Source organism: Bubalus kerabau, chromosome 1, assembly GCF_029407905.1.
Source record: "Bubalus kerabau isolate K-KA32 ecotype Philippines breed swamp buffalo chromosome 1, PCC_UOA_SB_1v2, whole genome shotgun sequence".
Classification (NCBI taxonomy): domain Eukaryota; kingdom Metazoa; phylum Chordata; class Mammalia; order Artiodactyla; family Bovidae; genus Bubalus; species Bubalus kerabau.
This window is the reverse complement of record NC_073624.1, coordinates 205579-225243: the sequence shown is the minus strand read 5'-3', so window position 1 is coordinate 225243 and position 19665 is coordinate 205579. Positions and strand designations below refer to the sequence as shown.

The window sequence follows — 19665 nt, the reverse complement described above, 5'->3', positions numbered from 1 at the left end:
GAAGTCAAGAGGATTTGGCTTTTTAATATTGTTTAAAATATGCATATATATTTATATAAATAGGCACATTTACATTTATTTGCTGGTTGGTGCTTTTGACGGTTGATGATTGCTTCTTTGGTGATTTTACTTGGCCTGTGTGGTCACTGGAAAAACTGAGCAAGAGCCTTCCCAGGGGCAACAGAGGCTAAAGATTTATGTGTTGGGCTTCATTTTAAATTTAACCTAAAGGGTAAGGTTATGAGATTCATCCTGGTCTAAAATCATGTTACTTCTTTCAACAATATTTGTCTTAACCTGTCCTAGGGACACTATGACAAAATAGTTCTGTTGCTTATGCTTCAGGTAGAAAAATATTTTAGTGTTCTCAACTATTAGATTTGAATCCATGGGGCCAAGGACAAATTATTTACTTTAAGAAACTACAAAAGGTAAACTTTACAAAACATTTTAATACTATTTAATCTGTGGTTGCTTATATGTTGATAAAAACATAACTTTATCAGCTGATAAATTGCTAAAGCAAGTTTTTGTAAGATTTGATTGCCTCCCAAATTAGACAACTATGCAGAATATTTACATAAAAACAGGCTTATAAAAAGAGGAAAATATGTGCAACTAAAATGAAGGAAAGAATAACCTAAAGGGAAAATAATGGACCTTATAGCAGTTCAAAGAATGCAACGTGGAAAAGCACCAAAGGGAGGGGATGTGGAATCACGCGCAGCAGAACCCTCATCCATGCCAAGCAGATGTGGGCTACATTTGTCTCATTTCTGTGAGGAAGAAAGTGCAAAAGCGTTCCAAGATGTGCAGCTGCTTGAATTCAATAGCTGAATGTATCAAACAAATTCAGTTTTTACATAGAAAATTTCAAAGACAAATTTTAAAAATCATCAAAGCTAAGTTTTTTCTGTGACTTGTTTCAATATAAATACCTGTCAACCTCATCTCTACAGTGAGAGAGCATTTTTTTAAATACAACACTATTACCTTAGTAATATCAACTTAATTATTATTACTTAATAACTTAAGCCAAAGCCTTTGACTGTGTGGATAAGAACAAACTGTGTAAAATTCTTAAAGAGCTGGGAATACCAGACCACCTTACCTGCCTCCTGAGAAATCTGTATCCAGGTCAAGAAGCAAAGTTAGAACTGAACATGGAACAACAGACTGGTTCCAAATTGGGAAAGGAGTATGTCAAGGCTGTGTATGGTCACTCTGCTTATTTAACTTCTATGCAGAGTACAGCATGAGAAATGCTGGACTGGATGAAGCACAAGCTGGAGTCAAGACTGCAGGGAGAAATATCAGTAACCTCAGATATGCAGATATGGCAGAAAGAGGAACTAAAGAGCCTCTTGATGAAGGTGAAAGAGGAGAGTGAAAAAGCTGGCTTAAAACTCAACACTCAAAAAACGAAGATCATGGCATCTGGTCCCATCACTTCATGGCAAATAGATGGGGAAACAGTGGAAAAAGTGGGCTCCAAAATTGCTGCAGATGGTGACTGCAGCCATGAAATTAAAAGATGCTTGCTCCTTGGAAGAAAAGCTATGACCAACTTGGACAGCATATTAAAAAGCAGAGACATTATTTTGCCAACAAAGGCCCGTCTAGTCAAAGCTATGGTTTCTCCAGCAGTCACATATGGATGTGAGAGTTGGGCCAGAAAGAAAGCTGAGTGTTGAAAAATTGATGCTTTTGAATTGTGGTGTTGGAGAAGACTCTTGAGAGTCCCTTGGACTGCCAGGACATCCAACCAGTCCATCCTAAAGGAAATCAGTCCTGGGTGTTCATTGGAAGGACTGATGCTGAAGCTGAAACTCCAATACTCTGGCCGCCTGATGTGAAGAACTGACTCATTGGGAAAGACCCTGATGCTGAGAAAGATTGAAGGCAGGAGAAGAAGGGGACGACAGAGGATGAGATGGTTGGATGGCATCGCCAACTCGATGGACATGAGTTTGAGCAAGCTCCGGGAGTTGGTGATGGACAGGGAAGCCTGGCGTGCTGCAGTCCATTGGGGTGACAAAGCCGGATATGACTAAGGGACTGAACTGAACTGAATAACTTACTTACCTATCACCTTAATTATTGTTGGAATATTTGCCAAAAAGAGAGATTCCAGTGAATCTAAATAAAAATGCAGTACAAGCCTGGTTCCTTTGGTACACCAGACAGTTTAGAATTAAATGTTAAAAATAACAAAACACTAAAACCACAAAGTAGAGGAAAATACGTGACTGTTTCACTGCTCTTGAATTAGGGAAAGATTTTCTAAGCATTGAAGCAATGGGAATAAATCAGAAAGGAAAATATCAATACATTTTTACTACGTAAGACTTCTGCTCACTGAAGCTTCATATACAAAATTAAAGGAAAATGACAAACTGGGAAAAATATTTCCTTCAATTTTGAACAAGTACCTAAGAGTCTTAATACAGAAAGAGCTCTTACAAATCAATAAGACATTCTCTCACAGAAATCAGCCATGTTCTTCTTGTTCTCAGTGCCAAGCTTGTGTTAAGGCCAGCTCCTCTTCAGCCTTTAGTTCTGGAAAACCTGCCTAATTGGCCTTCCTGCTCCAGGCTTTCCTTTCTGAACCATCTCTCACACTGTTACCAGAGCTATCTTTCTGAAAGGCAACTGACTTCCTCGAAATTCCAAATGGCTCCCTATCACTTACATAAGAAAGGTAGACCTCTTTAACTTGGCATTGCATTAAAGACGTTTCTTCTCACCTTTCAGCCTCTTCTTTTATGGCCTGCCACCTTGTGAATGTCATGCTCTACTCTGACTTCTTGACTATGCCAATCTTTCCCTCACAGGCACACAGCCTTGACTATTTCTTTTCCTGGACAGCCCCTCTTCTCTGCTCACAGGACCGACCTCATCTGTCCAATCCCTACTCCTTCTCTAACGCTCTGCTTTGTTCAAAGCCTCACTTGCCTTCCCAAGAAGTCTGCCTCTCCTCTCCTCCTTCCCCAGTACTTGGTGTACATCATTATTAGCATTTGCCAGATTATAGCTTTACCATCAGAGAAGGCAATGGCACCCCACTCCAGTACTCTTGCCTGGAAAATCCCATGGATGGAGGAGCCTGGTAGGCTGCAGTCCATGGGGTCGCTAAGAGTCGGACACGACTGAGCGACTTCACTTTCACTTTTCACTTTCATGCATTGGAGAAGGAAATGGCAACCCAGTCCAGTGTTCTTGCCTGGAGAATCCCAGGGACGGGGGAGCCTGGTGGGCTGCCGTCTATGGGGTCGCACAGAGTCAGACACGACTGAAGCAACAGCAGCAGCAGCTTTACCATAAAGTTAAAATGCCCTTTAAATTTATATGCTTAAATATAACTAGTCATCTTGATGTCTGTTACTGGTCCCTACTCACTTCTCAAGAAAGAGCATCTTTATTCAACTTTGTATTTTTAAAAAAGCACGTATATGTGCTCAGTAAATGGTGTTAAATAAGAGAATATTTAATTAGATTGAAGCAATCAAACAACTTATAGTGGGAAATGAATTCTAGAACTTTTTAAAAAGGTATATGTAAAACTTTCAAGTATGTGGGCACAAGATTGAGAACATTTTTAAGTAGAAATTTTCTGAAGACTTGTAATAAGTGGAGATTACTTAAAAACTAATAATGTCTTTAAAAATAGTTTGTTTTCATTTAAGTAGTGTATTTGGGCACTCTAAAATTTGTTTCACATTGTGATTTTCTCTAGTAAAACAGGATCACACAATTTTAAGAATTACATATATTCTGAACTGGTAAAGAACAAATTAAATAAATTATAATTGTATCACTACCACTGCTCGTTACTGCTTACTGGAAACATGTTAAATAAAATAACAGACTAACATTCTTTTCCAAAAATGGAGAAATTAGTTCAATTCTATTGCTGCTTCTGGAGAAGGAAATGGCAATCCACTCCAGTATTCTTGCCCAGGAAATCCCATGGACAGAGGAGCCTTGTGGGCTACAGTCCATGGTGTCACAACGAGTTGGACACAACTGTGCGACTAACAATTTACTAGTTCTTCATGGTACTGTGTGCCCAGTTACAAAAGAAGTTATTATTTCTGCCCTCAAGAAGATAATAGTCCACTTGCTGGAATAAGATGCAAACACACAAAAATAATCAGAAAACAATTCAAGGCAATATCAGTGGTTAGCATAAAATCTTGTGGTATAGTAGCTACATGGTGAAGAAGTTGAAAAGTAGTCAGGGAAGACCTGATTGAGAAGGTACTTGATTTGAGCTTGGATTTATAAGGAGGATTTGAGCTCTTGGAAAGGAGGAAGGTACCCTGCCTGGGAAAACATCCTACCTGAGATTTTTTCCATCTCTTCCAACAGCTTTTCCAAGTCTTTATTCAGGTCTGACAGCATTTTCAGCATGTTGTCATAGTTTCTTTCCCCAGGGTCAGGATGAGCCATCTAGGAAGTGCACAGAAAGAAGATGCAGTGAGACATGTTCATGTTTCAATTCTGGCTCCACTACTCACATCTGGGTACCCAAGCCAGAAAACTTATGTTGTCTTTAACTCCTCTTATCTTCCTGACCTAAAGAGTTAGTAGTATCTGACTCTTTGCAACCCCATGGACTGTAGCCCACCAGGCTCCTCTGTCCATAGAATTCTCCAGGCAAGAATGCTAGAGTGGGTAGCTATTCCCTTATCCAGGGGATCTTCTTGTCCAGGGATTGAACCCTGGTCTCCTCCTTTGCAGGTGGACTTTTTACTCTCTGAGCCACAAGCAAAGCCCCTTCCTGACCTAAGGGGGTCACTAAAACTCACCAATTTCATTTTTTCATGGACTAAACATTAAATCATCTATGGGTCAGGAAAGATTGTGCTTGAAAGCCACCACTGAACTGAACTCTGCTCTTGTGGAGATCATAGCCTGATCCAACTCTTTGAAGTCTCTTCTATCAGTGCCTTCCTTCCATTCTCCAAGGCTGCTGCTTTAATAGAGGTCCACTTCATTATCCACTGTTGATTACAGCTTTACTGGGTGTCTACTAAGTGCTAGACATCTGCTATGGTTATGGGGACACTGTAGTGTATCTGAGGATTCAAACAGACTGGATGCTGTTGTGGAGTTTCCATTCTAGGGGGAGAGACTGAAAATAGCCAAGTTAACAGATTCATAAAGATACCTTGAGTTTGTGGCCACTGCTACAAAGAAAATAAAAAGGATGGTGTAATAAAGAAGACTTTTCAGAGGAGTGATACTTTTGCCTGTGAAGTCAGAGAAGTCCTTTCTAATGTAGTGACATTTGAGCTGCCACTTGAAAGATAAAAAGGAGTTGTCTTCTGAAGATCAAGGGGAGAAGTTCTAGCCAGAGGGAATGGCTCAAGAAAAGGCAAGAGCCACCCTAGTGTGTTTTAAGGGATAGAGAATGGGGCTGTGGAGAAGAGTGATAGGACACGAAGTCAACTAAATAGTCAAGAACTTTGCTTTTATTTTGAGAGTGAGGAAAAGCCACTGGAGATTGAGGGAGCAGGGGATTATGTTTCAAGGTAACAGCACACTTCAGCTGCTGTCTGGAAAATGGACTGCTTGCAGGAGGTTGAGAGGAGGAAAGCGTGGAAAGATCTATTAGTCACGAGAGCACTAAAGTGGTCCAGAGATGACAGCGCTCGGACTTCAGCGATACTGTCCATATTGAGAAGTGAAGAGTCCCGGTCAATCTGTGGAAGATGAGCCAACAGAATTGGGTAGAAGACTTGTGTCAAGGTTTGCAGGGGCAAGTGGTGGTAAGAGAGAAATTAAAATGACCCCTAATTTTGATGAGAACAACTTGGTAGGTGGTGGTGCTGTTAATGGAAATGGGGAAGACCAGGAGAGGAGCAGATTAGAAGGTAAACCAGGTGCTCTATTTTTTTAAGGGGAGCTGCATGCAGGATCTTAGTGCCTCAATCAGGAAATGAACCCAGGCCCCTTGTAGGGGGAGTATGGAGTCTTAACTGTTGGCCCATCAGGGAATTTCCAGGTGCTCTATTTTGAACATGTTACTACTATGGGATGGCTATTGGTGGCAGTTTAGTTGCTAAGTCGTGTCCGACTCTTGCCAGCCCATGGACTGTAGCCCACCAGGCTCCTCTGTCCATGGGATTTTCCAAGCAAGAATACTGGAGTGGATTGCCATTTCCTTCTCCAGGAGATCTTCCCAATCCAGGAAATTGAACCCGGGTCTCTTCCATTGCAGGCGGATTCTTTACCGACTGAGTTATGAGGGAAGTCAGGTCTCCAATTGGAGATACAAATAGGCAGTTGAATACAACAGCCTGGAGTTCAGGAGATAGGCTGGAGCTGAAAATATAAAGCTTGGACCTAATGGTACAGGCTCTCTTCATCTTTCATTCGGACTGTTGTCCTCCAATTGTAACTGGTCTCCCTGCTTGCAGCTTCCTCATGTCCAATCTATTTTCCAGTTCACCCCCAGAGTGACCTTTCTTAACATGCAAAACAAACCATGTCATATTGCTTGAAACCCTTCAATAGCTCCTATTTCTTTCAGGATAAAATATAACCTCTTTACTACAGATATAAGATCTTTCATAATCTAACTCCTCACTGCCACTATTCTCATCTGGTTCCAAGATGTGACCAAATAACTGAAAGCCTTAAGAGACCCAACATTTAATGAGATATTATTTAAAATTTACAAGAGTTGTGTATTTACAAGAGATGTAATGAAAAACTATCCATGAAACTAACACAAAACTCTGGAAAGTTAAAAAATCTCTACAGTTTTCTTACGAAACAGCTAAGTAAGTACAAAATGGAGTGAAATAATTCTATCATGCGGGTGGTTACAAAAACCTATAAGAAAGCAAAGAAATAGGTAATGACATAATTCATATCTAAGTTGTGTGGACTGCCTGTTCAATTCATTAAGTTATAAAGTGTCACTAACATTATTTTATCTATACATTCAACAGTTATTTATTGAACATTATTTTAGATTCTGAAAATAAAGCACTGAGCAAAACTTTAAAATCCTTGGTCTCATGGAATTTATATTCTAGTGAGGAGAAGAAACAAATAAGATTAATAAGTGAAATAAAAAAAAAGAGGGATAAGTACTAAAGAAAAAAGTCAACCAGAAATGGAAGGTGGGAGAGAATATGTATAGAGCAGTGACTGTTCTTTAGATAAGTGTGCAGGGAAAGGCTTTCCTGAAGTGATTTTGACTACAGACTTGGAGGAAGTGAGAGGACGATGAGTCATACAGATATGTTGGGAAAGTGCATCCCAGGCAGAACAAATAGTAAAAACAGAGGCCCTGAGCTGGGAGCCTACTGGATGAGTGGGAGGAAGAGCAACCAGGGTGGTATAGTTGGAACAGACAGAGTGAAAGGAATAGTAAGTAGAAAAGGTCAAAAAGTGGTGGGGCAAAATTGAGGTGGGCCTTACAGGCCAAGACTTTGACCTTTTCTTTGCTTGAGATGGGAGGCTGGAGGTTGATAATCTGATTTAGATGTTAATAAATCACTAGATTGAGAACAGTTTATATGCACATGGGTGGAGGCAGGGAGACCAGTTAAGAGGTCATTGGAATAATGGAGGTGAGAGATGGTTGTCTGAGGAGGCCTTACAAATAGCTGAGAAACGGAAAAGAGAAGTTAAAGGCAAAGGAGAAATGGAAAGATATACTCATTTGAATGCAGAGTTCCAAAGAATAGCAAGGAGAGATAAAAAAGCCTTCCTCAGTGATTAATGCAAAGAAATAGAGGAAAACAATAGAATGGGAAAGACTAGAGATCTCTTCAAGAAAATCAGAGCTACCAAGGGAATGTTTCATGCAAAGATGGACACAATAAAGGACAGAAACAGTATGGACCGAACAGAAGCAGAAGATATTGAGAACAGGTGGCAAGAATACACAGAAGAACTATACAAAAAAGATCTTCATGATCCTGATAACCACGATGGTGTGATCCCTCATCTAGAGCCAGATATCCTGGAATGAGAAGTCAAGTGGGCCTTAGGAAGCATCACTACGAACAAAGCTAGTGGAGGTGATGGAATTCCAGTTGAGCTCTTTCAAATCCTAAATGATGATGCTGTGAAAGTGCTGCACTCAATATGCCAGCAAATTTGGAAAACTCAGCAGTGGCCACAGGACTGGAAAAGGTCAGTTTTCATTCCAATCCCAAAAAAGGACAATGCCAAAGAATGTTCAAACTACCACACAATTACACTCATCTCACACACTAGCAAAGTAATGCTCAAAATTCTCCAAGCCAGGCTTCAACAGTACATGAACTGTGAACTTCCAGATGTTCAAGCTGGTTTTAGAAAAGGCAGAGGAACCAGAGATCAAATTGCCAACATCTGCTGGATCATAGAAAAAGCAAGAGAATTCCAGAAAAACATCTACTTCTGCTTTATTAATTACATCAAAGCCTTTGACTGTGTAGATCACAACAAACTGTGGCAAATTCTTAAAGATAAGGGAATACCAGACCACTTTACTTGCCTCCTGAGAAATCTGTATGCAGGTCAAGAAGCAGCAGTTAGAACTGGATATGGAACAACAGACTGGTTCCAAATTGGAAAAGGAGTACGATGTTGTCACCCTGGTTATTTAACTTCTATGCAGAGTACATCATGCGAAATGCCAGGCTGGATGAAGCACAAGCTGGAATCAAGATTGCTGGAAGAAATATCAAGAAGCTCAGATACGCAGATGACACTACCCTTATGGCATAAAGCAAAGAAGAAATAAAGAGGCTTTTGATGAAAGTGAAAGAGGAGAGTGAAATAGCTGGCTTAAAACTCAACATTCAGAAAACTAAGATTATGGCATCCAGTCCCATCACTTCATGGGGAAACAATGGAAACAGTGAGAGATTTTATTTTCTTGGGCTCCAAAATCACTGCAGATGGTGGCTGCAGCCATGAAATTAAAAGATGCTTGTTCCTTGGAAGAAAGCTATGACCAACCTAGACAGCACATTAAAAAGCAGAGACATTTCTTTGCCAACAAAGGTCCGTCTAGTCAAGGCTATGGTTTTTCCAGGAGTCATGTAAGGATGTGAGAGTTGAACCATAAAGAAGGCTAAGTGCCAAAGAACTGATGCTTTCAAACTATGGTGCTGATGCTGGAGAAAACTCTTGAGAGTCCCTTGAATTGCAAGGAGATCAAACCAGTCAATCCTAAAGGAGATCAGCCCTGACTATTCATTAGAAGGACTGATGCTGAAACTGAAACTCCAATACTTTGGTCACCTCATGCGAAGAACTGACTCACTGGAAAAGACCCTGATTCTGGGAAAGACTTGAAGGCAGGAGGAGAAGGGGATGACAGAGGATGAGATGGTTGGATGGCATCATTGACTCGATGGACATGAGTTTGAGCAGGCTCTGGGAGTTAGTGATGGACAAGGAAGCCTGGCATGCTGCAGTCCATGGGGTCACAAAGAATTGGACACGATTTAGTGACTCAGCTGAACTGAACTGAGATAATAACAGCTCAGATCAGCATAGGACTGATGGAAATAGCATGAAGGAGGACTGGGGGAGGGCAGACAAGATTTGCTGATGAGTCAATGTGGAGTTAGGTACAATCCTAAGGCATTTGATTGGGCAACCAGAAATGGTGATACCATTAACTGAGGCAGGGGAAGACTGGAAGAAGCTAGTTTGCATGGAAAAGAAATAATCCAGTTTTGAACATATTAAGATGCTCATGAGGCATCCAAGTGGGAATACTGAGTAGGCAGCTGAATAAATGAATTCAAGGGAGAGATAGAAATGTGGGAGTCATAAGCATATAGATGATATTTAAAGACATAAGAATGGGTGAGATCAAGGGAGAAAACACAGATGGAGAAGTGGCTCAACATCAAGACTGGGGAGATGCAAAGGAACCAGCCTAAAAGGCTGACAAAGAGGGGCCACAGAGGTAGGAGAAACAGGAGAGTAATGATCTGGAAGCCAAGTGCAGACTATTAGAGAGTTACTGAACCCCAGCCAATGTCCTCTGATCATAATGAAATCTCAACAAGCTGAAAAGGCAACTCTAAAAAGTACAAGACAATGGGAACTATACTCAATATTTTGTAATAACCTATAAGGAAAGCAATCTGCAAATGGATATAAATATATGTACATAAAATTGAATCACTATGCTGTATACCTGAAACTAACATGATATTGTAAATCAATTATACTTTGATTTAAAAATAAAAAAAAGTTAAAAATAAATAAAAGTATAAGACAATGAAACCCTAAAAATCATATGGGTGAATAATTATAATTCTGGGAAGAAAGGAAATTAAAATAAGAAATATTAAAAGCATAAAACTACAGGTTTGCCTCCTTGTCCAAAAGTAGAGTGTTTGTACAAAACTTTTCATAAACCAAAATGGCATAAGGCAAAGAAGCAATTACCTCAAGACATATGTTGCTAACAAATACACAAAATAAATCAAGATAAAGCATAGATGCTCACAGAGCTCAAAGCTGTGACACCTTGGTGCTGAGAAGCAGAGTGTAGTTCCTGGGGAATGAGCTTGGCGTTGCCACTCTCACTGTTTGGGGTGCACACTGCCTCTACATGACTTGTTGCAAAACAAAATCCTGGATGCTACTTCTACTTTTCACCTTTTTTTTTTTCCCCATAAAAGAGAAAATCCTCTTCAGAGTTCTCTTTGTTAGTGAAACAGGTACTGCTGTAGGTTTTTCATAAAAGTGAAGCGGTATAAAGTGAACTTTGCAAAGCAAGGGATACCTGTACTATGACTTTTTGATATTATATGCATTTGAATGTTTATGAGAATTTGGTCAGCTTTGTCATTGGAGTTTAAAATGTGAAACTGACTACAGCTTTAATTTTAAGTAAAAATCTTAGCAAGTTTATAGGAGTTTTAGGACATTTAAGAGAACTTGAGATTTACCATATTTATGAGTTTTATTTATGATTTTTATAAGAATATATAAGAAGGTAGGAAAATTTATTATTAAGACAATTGAGGTATTTAAAGAAATAGGATACATTAAGTTTATAATTTAAGTTTCAAATGGAACAAAAACATTAACTTATTATTAAAAATATGCTAGAGCTAGAATAAGATTAAAAATTTAGAATAAGATAGTCTTATTTAGAATAAACAATCTAATAAATAATCTCATTTAGAATAAAATTTATAAACTAAGCTTAAATACTCAAGGAAGACTAGAATTTTAGATTAATTTTAGATTAGAATTTTAGATTAATAACTTTAAAAAATAAATATTAGTTTAAAAAATCAAAGTAAACATTCACTTTACTGACAAAAGTCCATGTAGTCAAAAGTATGGTTTTTCCAGTAGTCATGTACAGATGCGAGAGTTGGATCATAGAGAAGGCTGAGCGCTGAAAAATGGATGCTTTTGAACTGTGGTGCTGGAGAAGACTCTTGAGAGTCCTTTGGACTGTATGGAGATCAAACTAGTCAATTCTAAAGGAAATCAACCCGACTATTCATTGGAAGGACTGTTGAAGGTGAAGCTCCAATACTTTGGCCACCTGATACAAAGAGCCGACTCATTAGAAAGACCCTGGTGATGGGAAAGATTGAAGCCAGAAGAGAAGGGAGCGACAGACGATGAGATGGTTAGCATCACTGACTCGATGGACATGAATTTGAGCAAATTCCAGGAGACAGTGGAGGACAGAAGAACGTGGTGCACTACAGTCCATGAGGGTGCAGAGAGTCAGACATGACTTAGCAACTGAATGCCAACAACAAGCATTCAGACATTTCAAATATTGAAACAACATTCAAATTTTCTGTTTAAATAATGCCTTTGAAATCACAAAAGCTTACACTTATCAGTATTGAGCCACATCCTCATATATATCCTAGGCTTCAGTCATATTAAATACATAATTTTGCAAATGTGGGTACCTACCATATGTCAAGCTGGTGGCTCAGAGGTTAAAGCGTCTGCCTGGAATGCGGGAGACCCGAGTTCGATCCCTGGGTTGGGAAGATCCCCTGGAGAAGGAAAATGGCAACCCACTCCAGTACTCTTGCCTGGAGAATCCCATGGAGGGAGGAGCCTGGTAGGCTACAGTCCATGGGGTCGCAAAGAGTCGGGACACAACTGAGCAACTTCACTTTCACTTTTACCATATGTCAAGCAGTACCACAAAAAGTAAGGATTAAAAAAATAAGTACACCATCTTGTCATCAAGGAAGTCAGTTTGGTAAAAAGAAACTTGTAAAGCAAGATTCTACGAATTGCAATAGTCACTCAGCCAAATGTCCTTGCTCAGTTTCTCACCAAAGCCTTCTCCTATAAAAAGGCCATCATAGCCACACCATTGAGAAAGCTGAACTCATCATGCTCTCTCTTGCCTTCATGCTTTTATCATTCTACTGTTTGAAATGTTAGATGGAAACTTAGTCTTGTCTGGGAGATAGAGCTCCATAGCACTACATTTTCTCCCAGTTGCTTCAGACAATGCAGTGGGTAGTTTGGAGAATGACTATCAGGATGACTGGTGCAATGGAGGCGAAGGGATGGGATGGAGAAGCTATTGAGTTCAATTTGGGGCAGCTTGAGTGTGTGGTGCTTATCAGGGATCCAAGCAGAGCTATTCAACAAACACCTGAAAAGTAGGATTAGAATCCTAGGAAGAGGTTAAGCTGAAAATAAAAGAATTGATAGTGGTTAAATCATGGGAAGAGATGAAATCATTCACAGTGAATATATAAAGGGAAAAGAGAAAATGGACTAGGAAGAAGCCCTTAAAAACATCAGCACTGGGACTTTCCTGGTGGTCCAGTGGCTAAGATGCCACACTCCCAACACAGAGGGCCCGGATTCAATCCCTGGTCAGGAAACTAGATCCCACATGCTGCAACTATGACCCAGTGCAGCCAAATAACACAAACAAAAAATCAGCACTTAAGAAGGAAAGAAGGCCATAAAAGGCTCTGATAAGCAGTCAGAAGTGTAGGGAACTGGGGAGTGTGTACTTGAAGCCAACAGAAGAGAGGAGGAAAGGAGGAAAATTAATTCATGTAGTCAAAAAAATCCATATTTATTGAATATCAGACATTGTTTTAGGAGTTTAGGGATATTTCACCAAACAAAACAGATAATAACTTGCCCTTGTGGAGTTTTCACTCTAGTCAAGAGAGACAGACAACTGGACTTCCCTAGTGGTCCAGTGGTTAAGAGCTTGCCTGCCAATGTAGGGGACACGGGTTCGATTCATGGTCATGGAAGATTCCACGTGCCAAGGGGCAAGTAAGCCTATGTGCCATAGCTACTGAGCCTGCACTCTATAGAGTCTGAGAGCCTGAACTACTGAGCCCTCACACTAACTGCTGAAGCCCACGTGCTCTAGATCCCAAGTGCTACAACTACTGAAGCCTGAGAGCCCTAAACCTATGCTCTACAACAAGAGAAGCCAATGCAATGAGAAGCCCACACACCAAAACTAGAGAGTAGCCTCCACTAGGCTGAAGACTAAGGAGAAAGGGTCACTGATGGTGCAGGGACTGGTCTCGGACAGGAAAAGTGTCACCTTGACCTATGAAGGTAAGGGAAGGTAAAGAGATAAGGGTGCAGTATAGCAGGTAAGTGTCCAGGTAGTCCATGTTCAAAGTTGAAGTCTCTAGCTTGCCTATGGATGGCAATAAAAAAGTCCCCCCACTCCAAGAATAGACTATCTTGGTTTGAGGAGAAAGATAAAGGTTTGGCAGAACTCTGTGCCTCACTAGAGACACACAGACATGCAGCAGAGAAGCAGTGGTAGTATGACTGAGGTCACATGGCTGTATAGTATCCTCAGGATGAAGTGTAACTGGCCTGGGAGTTGAAACGTGTGGGTGGTGGAGGCACAAGTAAGCAGTGTGTAAGATGGAGGTGGATACAAAGCAGAGGCTTCAGGGGACATGGAGTTGAGGGGCAGGCAGACTGGGGGCTAGAGCATGAGGCAGCTAGAAGGATGGAGCCTGTGGGAAGAGTAACCTTGGATCTCAGAGGAGGGAAAGGTCTGGAAAGTAGATCCAGGAAAAGAGCTGAAGTGGAAGAAGACGACCATGGGATTAAGGTCCATGCATTCCTTTCTGGGAAATTGTCTAGGATGAGAGCAGGTTGAGGATGGAGAGGAGACCTGGGCCAGTGCCAAAGCCCAGGGGAATGAGGGTAATGGCCAACCGTGGGGGTTAGGTGGGCAGAGGGAAAGTGGGGCTGGGAAGGAACTGAGGGATCACCTTAGGGTGTGAAGGCATAGGGAATGTAGGTCCTGGGGACTGAGGAATTCAGAGGCACAAGAATTGCAAGGGCCTGGGACCTTGTTTGTGGTCTGAGGGTCTTGCCCAGTAAGAAGAGCTTTAATGGAGTCTGGGAGCCTTGCTGGACTGAGAAATGTGAGAGGATGAGAGGGGTACTTGGATCAGAGATTCTCTGTGGAGTGTGTGTGTGCGTGTGTGTGTGTGTGGTGGTGTGAACAGCATGGGAATAGAATGTGTGAATGCTGCTCCGGTCGGTGGTCCTCGGGAGTCTGGGGCCACGCCTGGTGTGCAGATGTGAGGAACTGGAACTGTGTGCTGTGAGTCCAGGTGTGGGGTAATGGGGAGCGGCTCACGCGTATGGAGTTCAGGGTGTGCAGGGTGAGGGTCTGCGGGAGGTGCGGGCGAGGGCCGGGCCAGGTGAGGAGACCCTGCGAGGGGCCGGCTGCGAGGGGCGGGGAGACCGGGTGAGGACACTCAGGATGAGGTGGCCCAGGGCGAGAAGGCCGGGGTGAGGAATCGGTAGTTGCCACACCTTCGGTCTGGCGTCCGACGGTGAGCACCGCGTGGGATGCCGTGGCTTGGGGGTTGGGGCACCAAGGGAGAGTACGGGATCCCCAGGCGGGCCGGCCCTTCTCACCTCCCACTTGCCTGCGCTCGGGTCCTGTTCAGCCACCTGCCACTGACGCCTGAGGCCTGAGGCCTCTCCTCAGAGTGACGCCCCTCCCCTTTCCGTTACCAGACCTGCCCCTGGAGCTGATCTCTGGCTTTCATTGGCTGTCTCCTGGAGCGGAAGGGGCGGGGCTAGGAGCACATGCCTATGCACACCTGAGGCTGGGCCCAAGTCCTGGCCTTGAGGTCTCATTGGCTGGTCTCCTGGAGCGGAAGGGGCGGGGCTAGGAGCACATGCCTACGCACGCCTGAGGCTGGGCCCAAGTCCTGGCCTTGAGGTCTCATTGGCTGGTCTCCTGGAGCGGAAGGGGCGGGGCTAGGAGCACATGCCTACGCACGCCTGAGGCTGGGCCCAAGTCCTGGTCTTGAGGTCTCATTGGCTGGTCTCCTGGAGCGGAAGGGGTGGGGCTACAAGCTCACGCCTACGCGTGTCTGAGGCCTGTCCTAAGTCCTGGCCTTGAGGTCTCATTGGCCGGTCGCTGAGGGCGGAAGGAGCGGGGCTGCCCTGGCTGGTTGCACAAGTGGGTACCTCTCAATGAGCGCGTGCATGGATTGAGGGGTGGCTGAGGTTGAGGCACGGCAAACCTCAGATGAGAGGGGGACACCCCGTTCTGATGGGAGTGTTTCCCCCTTGCTCCTGATCGTAAATCTGAGCACGCTGGGCAGTCTGCTTGACCACTGGTCCCCAGTATACAGGAGGGCACTTGCTAGTAACCACTGTTGAGTGAGTGGTGAGTGCTCAAATATTTTTTCTCACAGCTACCATGCGCTGCCAACATTGTTACAACTGCCTCACAGAAGAGAGTGCTGAGGCTCAAGGAGATGAGGCAGGGGCCCAGCTCAGGCCCCATCTGGGAGGTGTGGGCACCGGTTCCAGCCACGGTCTGACAGGTACCCTGGCCTCCAGGCAGTAAACCACAAATCACCAAGCAAGGCCAAGTGAGAGTGCCACTCAACTCCAGAGGGGCTGTACATAAAGCTCTGGTCAAGAGGAGGCTAAAGAGATCACTGTGGCCCCTATAAGTCAGTCCAAGGAGATAGAGTTTGATGGGCACCTTAGGAGAGTGGTAAGCCTAAGATGACAAGGTGAAGGGGTCTCTCAGGCTGCTGGAGGGAGAGTAGAAATGGAGCAGCTGTTGCTGTTCGGGTGCATGATGATGGAGGTAGGCACAGGGGTGGGGGTGGTCATGGTGGAGGGAAATACAGAGTCAGAGCCATTTAGAAGATTGACTTGACAAGGCTTGGTAATGTGGGAAATGAGGGAGAAAGAAGGGATGGATGAGGAGCTGCAGAGTGATACCACTGGGTCAGATGGGGAAGAGTGGCAGAGAAGGCAGTTTAGGAGGTTGTTAACTTCAGTTTTGAATACCTTGAACTCTGAGATCCCTGGCAAACCTGTGACCCACTCTCAGGGATTCTGATCCTTAGCAGAGTAGGAAACACATCTAGAGTTGAGCCAGACGGTTCTGGGCACAGAGTAAGGACACGTCTCTTTCTTGAGTCCTCTGTCTGGGCCACATCCCCTTTCCAGGCTGCCAGGTTCCTGCCCCTTCTTAACTGGGTTCTCTGGCTGTTCCTTCCTACCTGTGTGAGCCACTTGCACACTTCCAATCACTCCACCATTTCCTCAGACTTTCTAGACTGATTTCTGTTATAGCATCCCAGAAAAACATGAATCAGGAATAACTCTGAGGGGTAATGAAGACAGCTTCAGGGAAGGAGTTTACCAGGCTGAGAAAGGGGACAGGATTCCAGACAGGAGGTTCAGTAAGGGCAAAGGTGTGGATGTGCCTGCCTCCTTTAGAAATGAAGAGTGAAGTTGGGGTCCAGGTTTCTTGTAGGGGAGCATAAGAGACTAGAAATCAGTTGATCTGAAATGTGAGGGCCTGGAAGGTGGAGGTGGGTGTCTGAAACACCCTGTAAAGACCATGCCAAGATGGATGGACTGCCAGGGAGTCCAGAGACATCTATCTGCCCATACACTTGTGCATCTGAAACTGGCTAACTGTTCACCAAATGTTTCCTTTATAGCCTGGGCACACAGCTAGACTACATTTCCCAGCCTCCCTTGCAGTATGAGTCCCGGCCAATGGGATGTGGGTAGAAATGCTCTGTATTACTACCAGGCCAAGTCCATAAAAGCCTCCTATGAGTAAGCCCTCTTTCTCTGTCCTCCATGGACCTGAGGGATGTTGATTTCCAAGGCAACTAAGGAGCTATCTGAGGAAAGCAGGACCTCTAACAGCCCATTTTTGAATCATGGTATGGAGTAGAGTCTTATCAGCCAACTGAATAAAAATTAAACTTCTATTGGGCTAAGCCATTGAGACTTCAGGCTTTGTCTCTTATGACTGCTAGCCTTAACTAGTAATGCATATCTGCACATCTGTGGGTTACTAATACAGATTTGCATTTGGTGGGTAATCATCGGAAGTTTATACCCTGGTTTAGCACTGTGGTTTCATCTCTTATTTCAACCAAGGACAGATAAGATAAAAGAACTTTGACTGAATTTAACCTTAATTAAAAGCCAGCTTGTCGGCTCATTGTCCTCCCAGGGCTGGGTAAGCTGATGTCTCCCAGAGGCCAACCAAATCCAGACAGTTTCCCAGGGCAAATCACACAGGCACCTGAGAGGCAAAGGTCTGTGAAGGTACTTTTGGAAGCCCAAGAAAGCTCAGATACGGAGTGTACCATTTTGTGAGCATAGCTGTATTTTATGAGCTTCTCACAAGACTCAAAAGAGGTTATGTGTATATGCATGGCTGAGTCCCTTTGCCGTTCACCTGAAACTGTCACGGCATTGTCGGTTAATTGGTTATACCCCAGTACAAAATAAAAAGGGGGAAAAAAAAAGAGCTTAGGACCCTCAGTCCTGGGAATCATCTCATGCTCTCAGGGTTCTAGCAAGCTTCAAAGCTATTATCAGGAGCCTAAATCTCCTTTCTTTCAATTTATATTTTCAAGATTTTGAGGCATTTTCACAAACGTTTCTTACAGTCATGTCAGATTCAAACACTTAAAAATTTTAATCACCCAGACACCCAAATAAAATGTGAACTACCCTTGCCAGCTCCCTAGTTTCTTGATTCTCCATCCCTTAGTTTAAGTCCCCTAGTTTCTCCCAACTCCACCATCACCTGGAGCAGTGCTCACTGCTACATCTTGCTTCTATCCTCATCGTGCCCTCAGCTCAGTTCAGTCGCTCAGTCGTGTCCGCCTCTCTGCGACCCCATGGACTGCAGCACGCCAGGCCTCCCTGTCCATCACCAGGAGCTTGCTCAAACTCACGTCCATTGAGTTGGTGATGCCATCCAACCATCTCATCCTCTGTCGTCCCCTTCTCCTCCTGCCCCCAATCTTTCCCAGTATCAGGGTCTTTTCCCATGAGTCAGTTCTTCTCATTAGGTGGCCAGAGTATTGTGCCCTACTTTGTTCTAATATTATTCTGGTTAGCCAGAATGATCCCATTAAAATTTACAACCGATTATATCATCCTCTGCTCAAACCCCAGTGGCTTCCCACATCATGACAAGAAGCTAGAGCCTGGCCTACGAGGCCCCCGTTGCCCCTCCCCTGACCTAACGCCAGCCACAGGCCTCGGGGACAGTTCCTCTACCCCAGCAGGCTCCTCCCACCATGAAGCATTGACTCTTGCCGCCCTCTTGGCCTGAAATACTCTGCCCTCAGGTATATACATGGATTGCACCCTCCTCTCCTGCTGGTTTGAGTCAAATGGCCCCACTCAGGAAGGCCTGGCTCTGCCACACTGTCTGAAATTGCCACCCATCCCTTCCTTGTTCCTCCCCTCACTTATTTTTCTCCTTAGCACTGATTACCATCCGCCTTACTATGTAATTTGCTCATTCTTCTTGGTTATTGCCTTTCTCCCTCACTAGACTCTGAAGCCCCACAGGGAGGGATTGTTTTTGCCGGTTCTGCTCACTGCTGTGTCCCAGTGCTTAGCACATCGAGTGCTCAGTAAGCACCTGCTAAATGGATTACTCAAAAGCCTCCTGGTGTCCCTGCCAGCCGCTCTGTCCCTGGACCCATGCCTGCCTCACCGAGTGGAGCATGCTTGTGGGCACGCGGTGCCTTGCTCACCACAGAGTCTCCCGCATGCAGCCAAGGAGACGGTGGCTGCTCAGCAGACACTGGCTAATAAGAGAAGGCCGAGGACTGTCTCTAATGCACATCTGGTTCTCAGCACCTAGCGGAGCAATGAGATCTAGATTTGTTCAGGCTTGTGGCAATGGTAAGTGAGTACCTGCTTATACTTTCATATTAATTTTTTTGTTTACTCATAATATTATTTTAATAAAAAGCTGGCCTGAAGGAAGGAATGCCTGTTGCTCCAGATTATCCTATGCGCCCTCACAGACATGACCACCTGGCACCCAGACTCAGGCCTGGGACTGCAGCTCCTCCCTATGCCGAGGCCTCCACAGAGCTGTGCTCCCGCCCAGGGAGGTGCAGAGGAGGCAGGTGGGCCCTAAGTCCAGCACACAAACAGTGGCAGCAGGGAACGGGTGGAGGTTCTAAAGCAAGAATTTATTCCAAGTGCATATGTGGGTGTGGACAGCAGAGACCCATATTTAAAGCAGGTCAGAAGCCTCTCACAGTCTCCAGCCCTAGCCCTTCCCTGGCCACCTCGCTGGCCTGAGCTAGAGCAAGGGAAGGGCCTCCTAGTACCCCACCCCCCCAAAAAACCTACAGGTACTTAAGGGCTAAAACA

General features: G+C 43.9%; 1 protein-coding gene across 2 annotated transcripts in view; it reads right to left on the bottom strand.

Moving 5' to 3' along the window:
- Positions 1-15032, bottom strand: part of SYCE3 (synaptonemal complex central element protein 3) — a 29876-nt gene extending 14844 nt beyond the window's left edge. The window contains exons 1-2 of one of the 2 annotated variants that reach the window (XM_055565996.1): positions 14899-15032; positions 4344-4452 (exon numbers count right to left, since the gene is read on the bottom strand). In XM_055565996.1, coding sequence (XP_055421971.1) covers positions 4344-4452 — 109 coding nt within the window. In that variant the 5' untranslated portion in view covers positions 14899-15032. Of the gene's footprint in view, positions 1-4343; positions 4453-11922; positions 11997-14898 lie in introns of those variants that run through there. The other variant, XM_055565995.1, reaches the window with a different exon arrangement.
- Positions 15033-19665: the final 4633 nt, after the last annotated feature.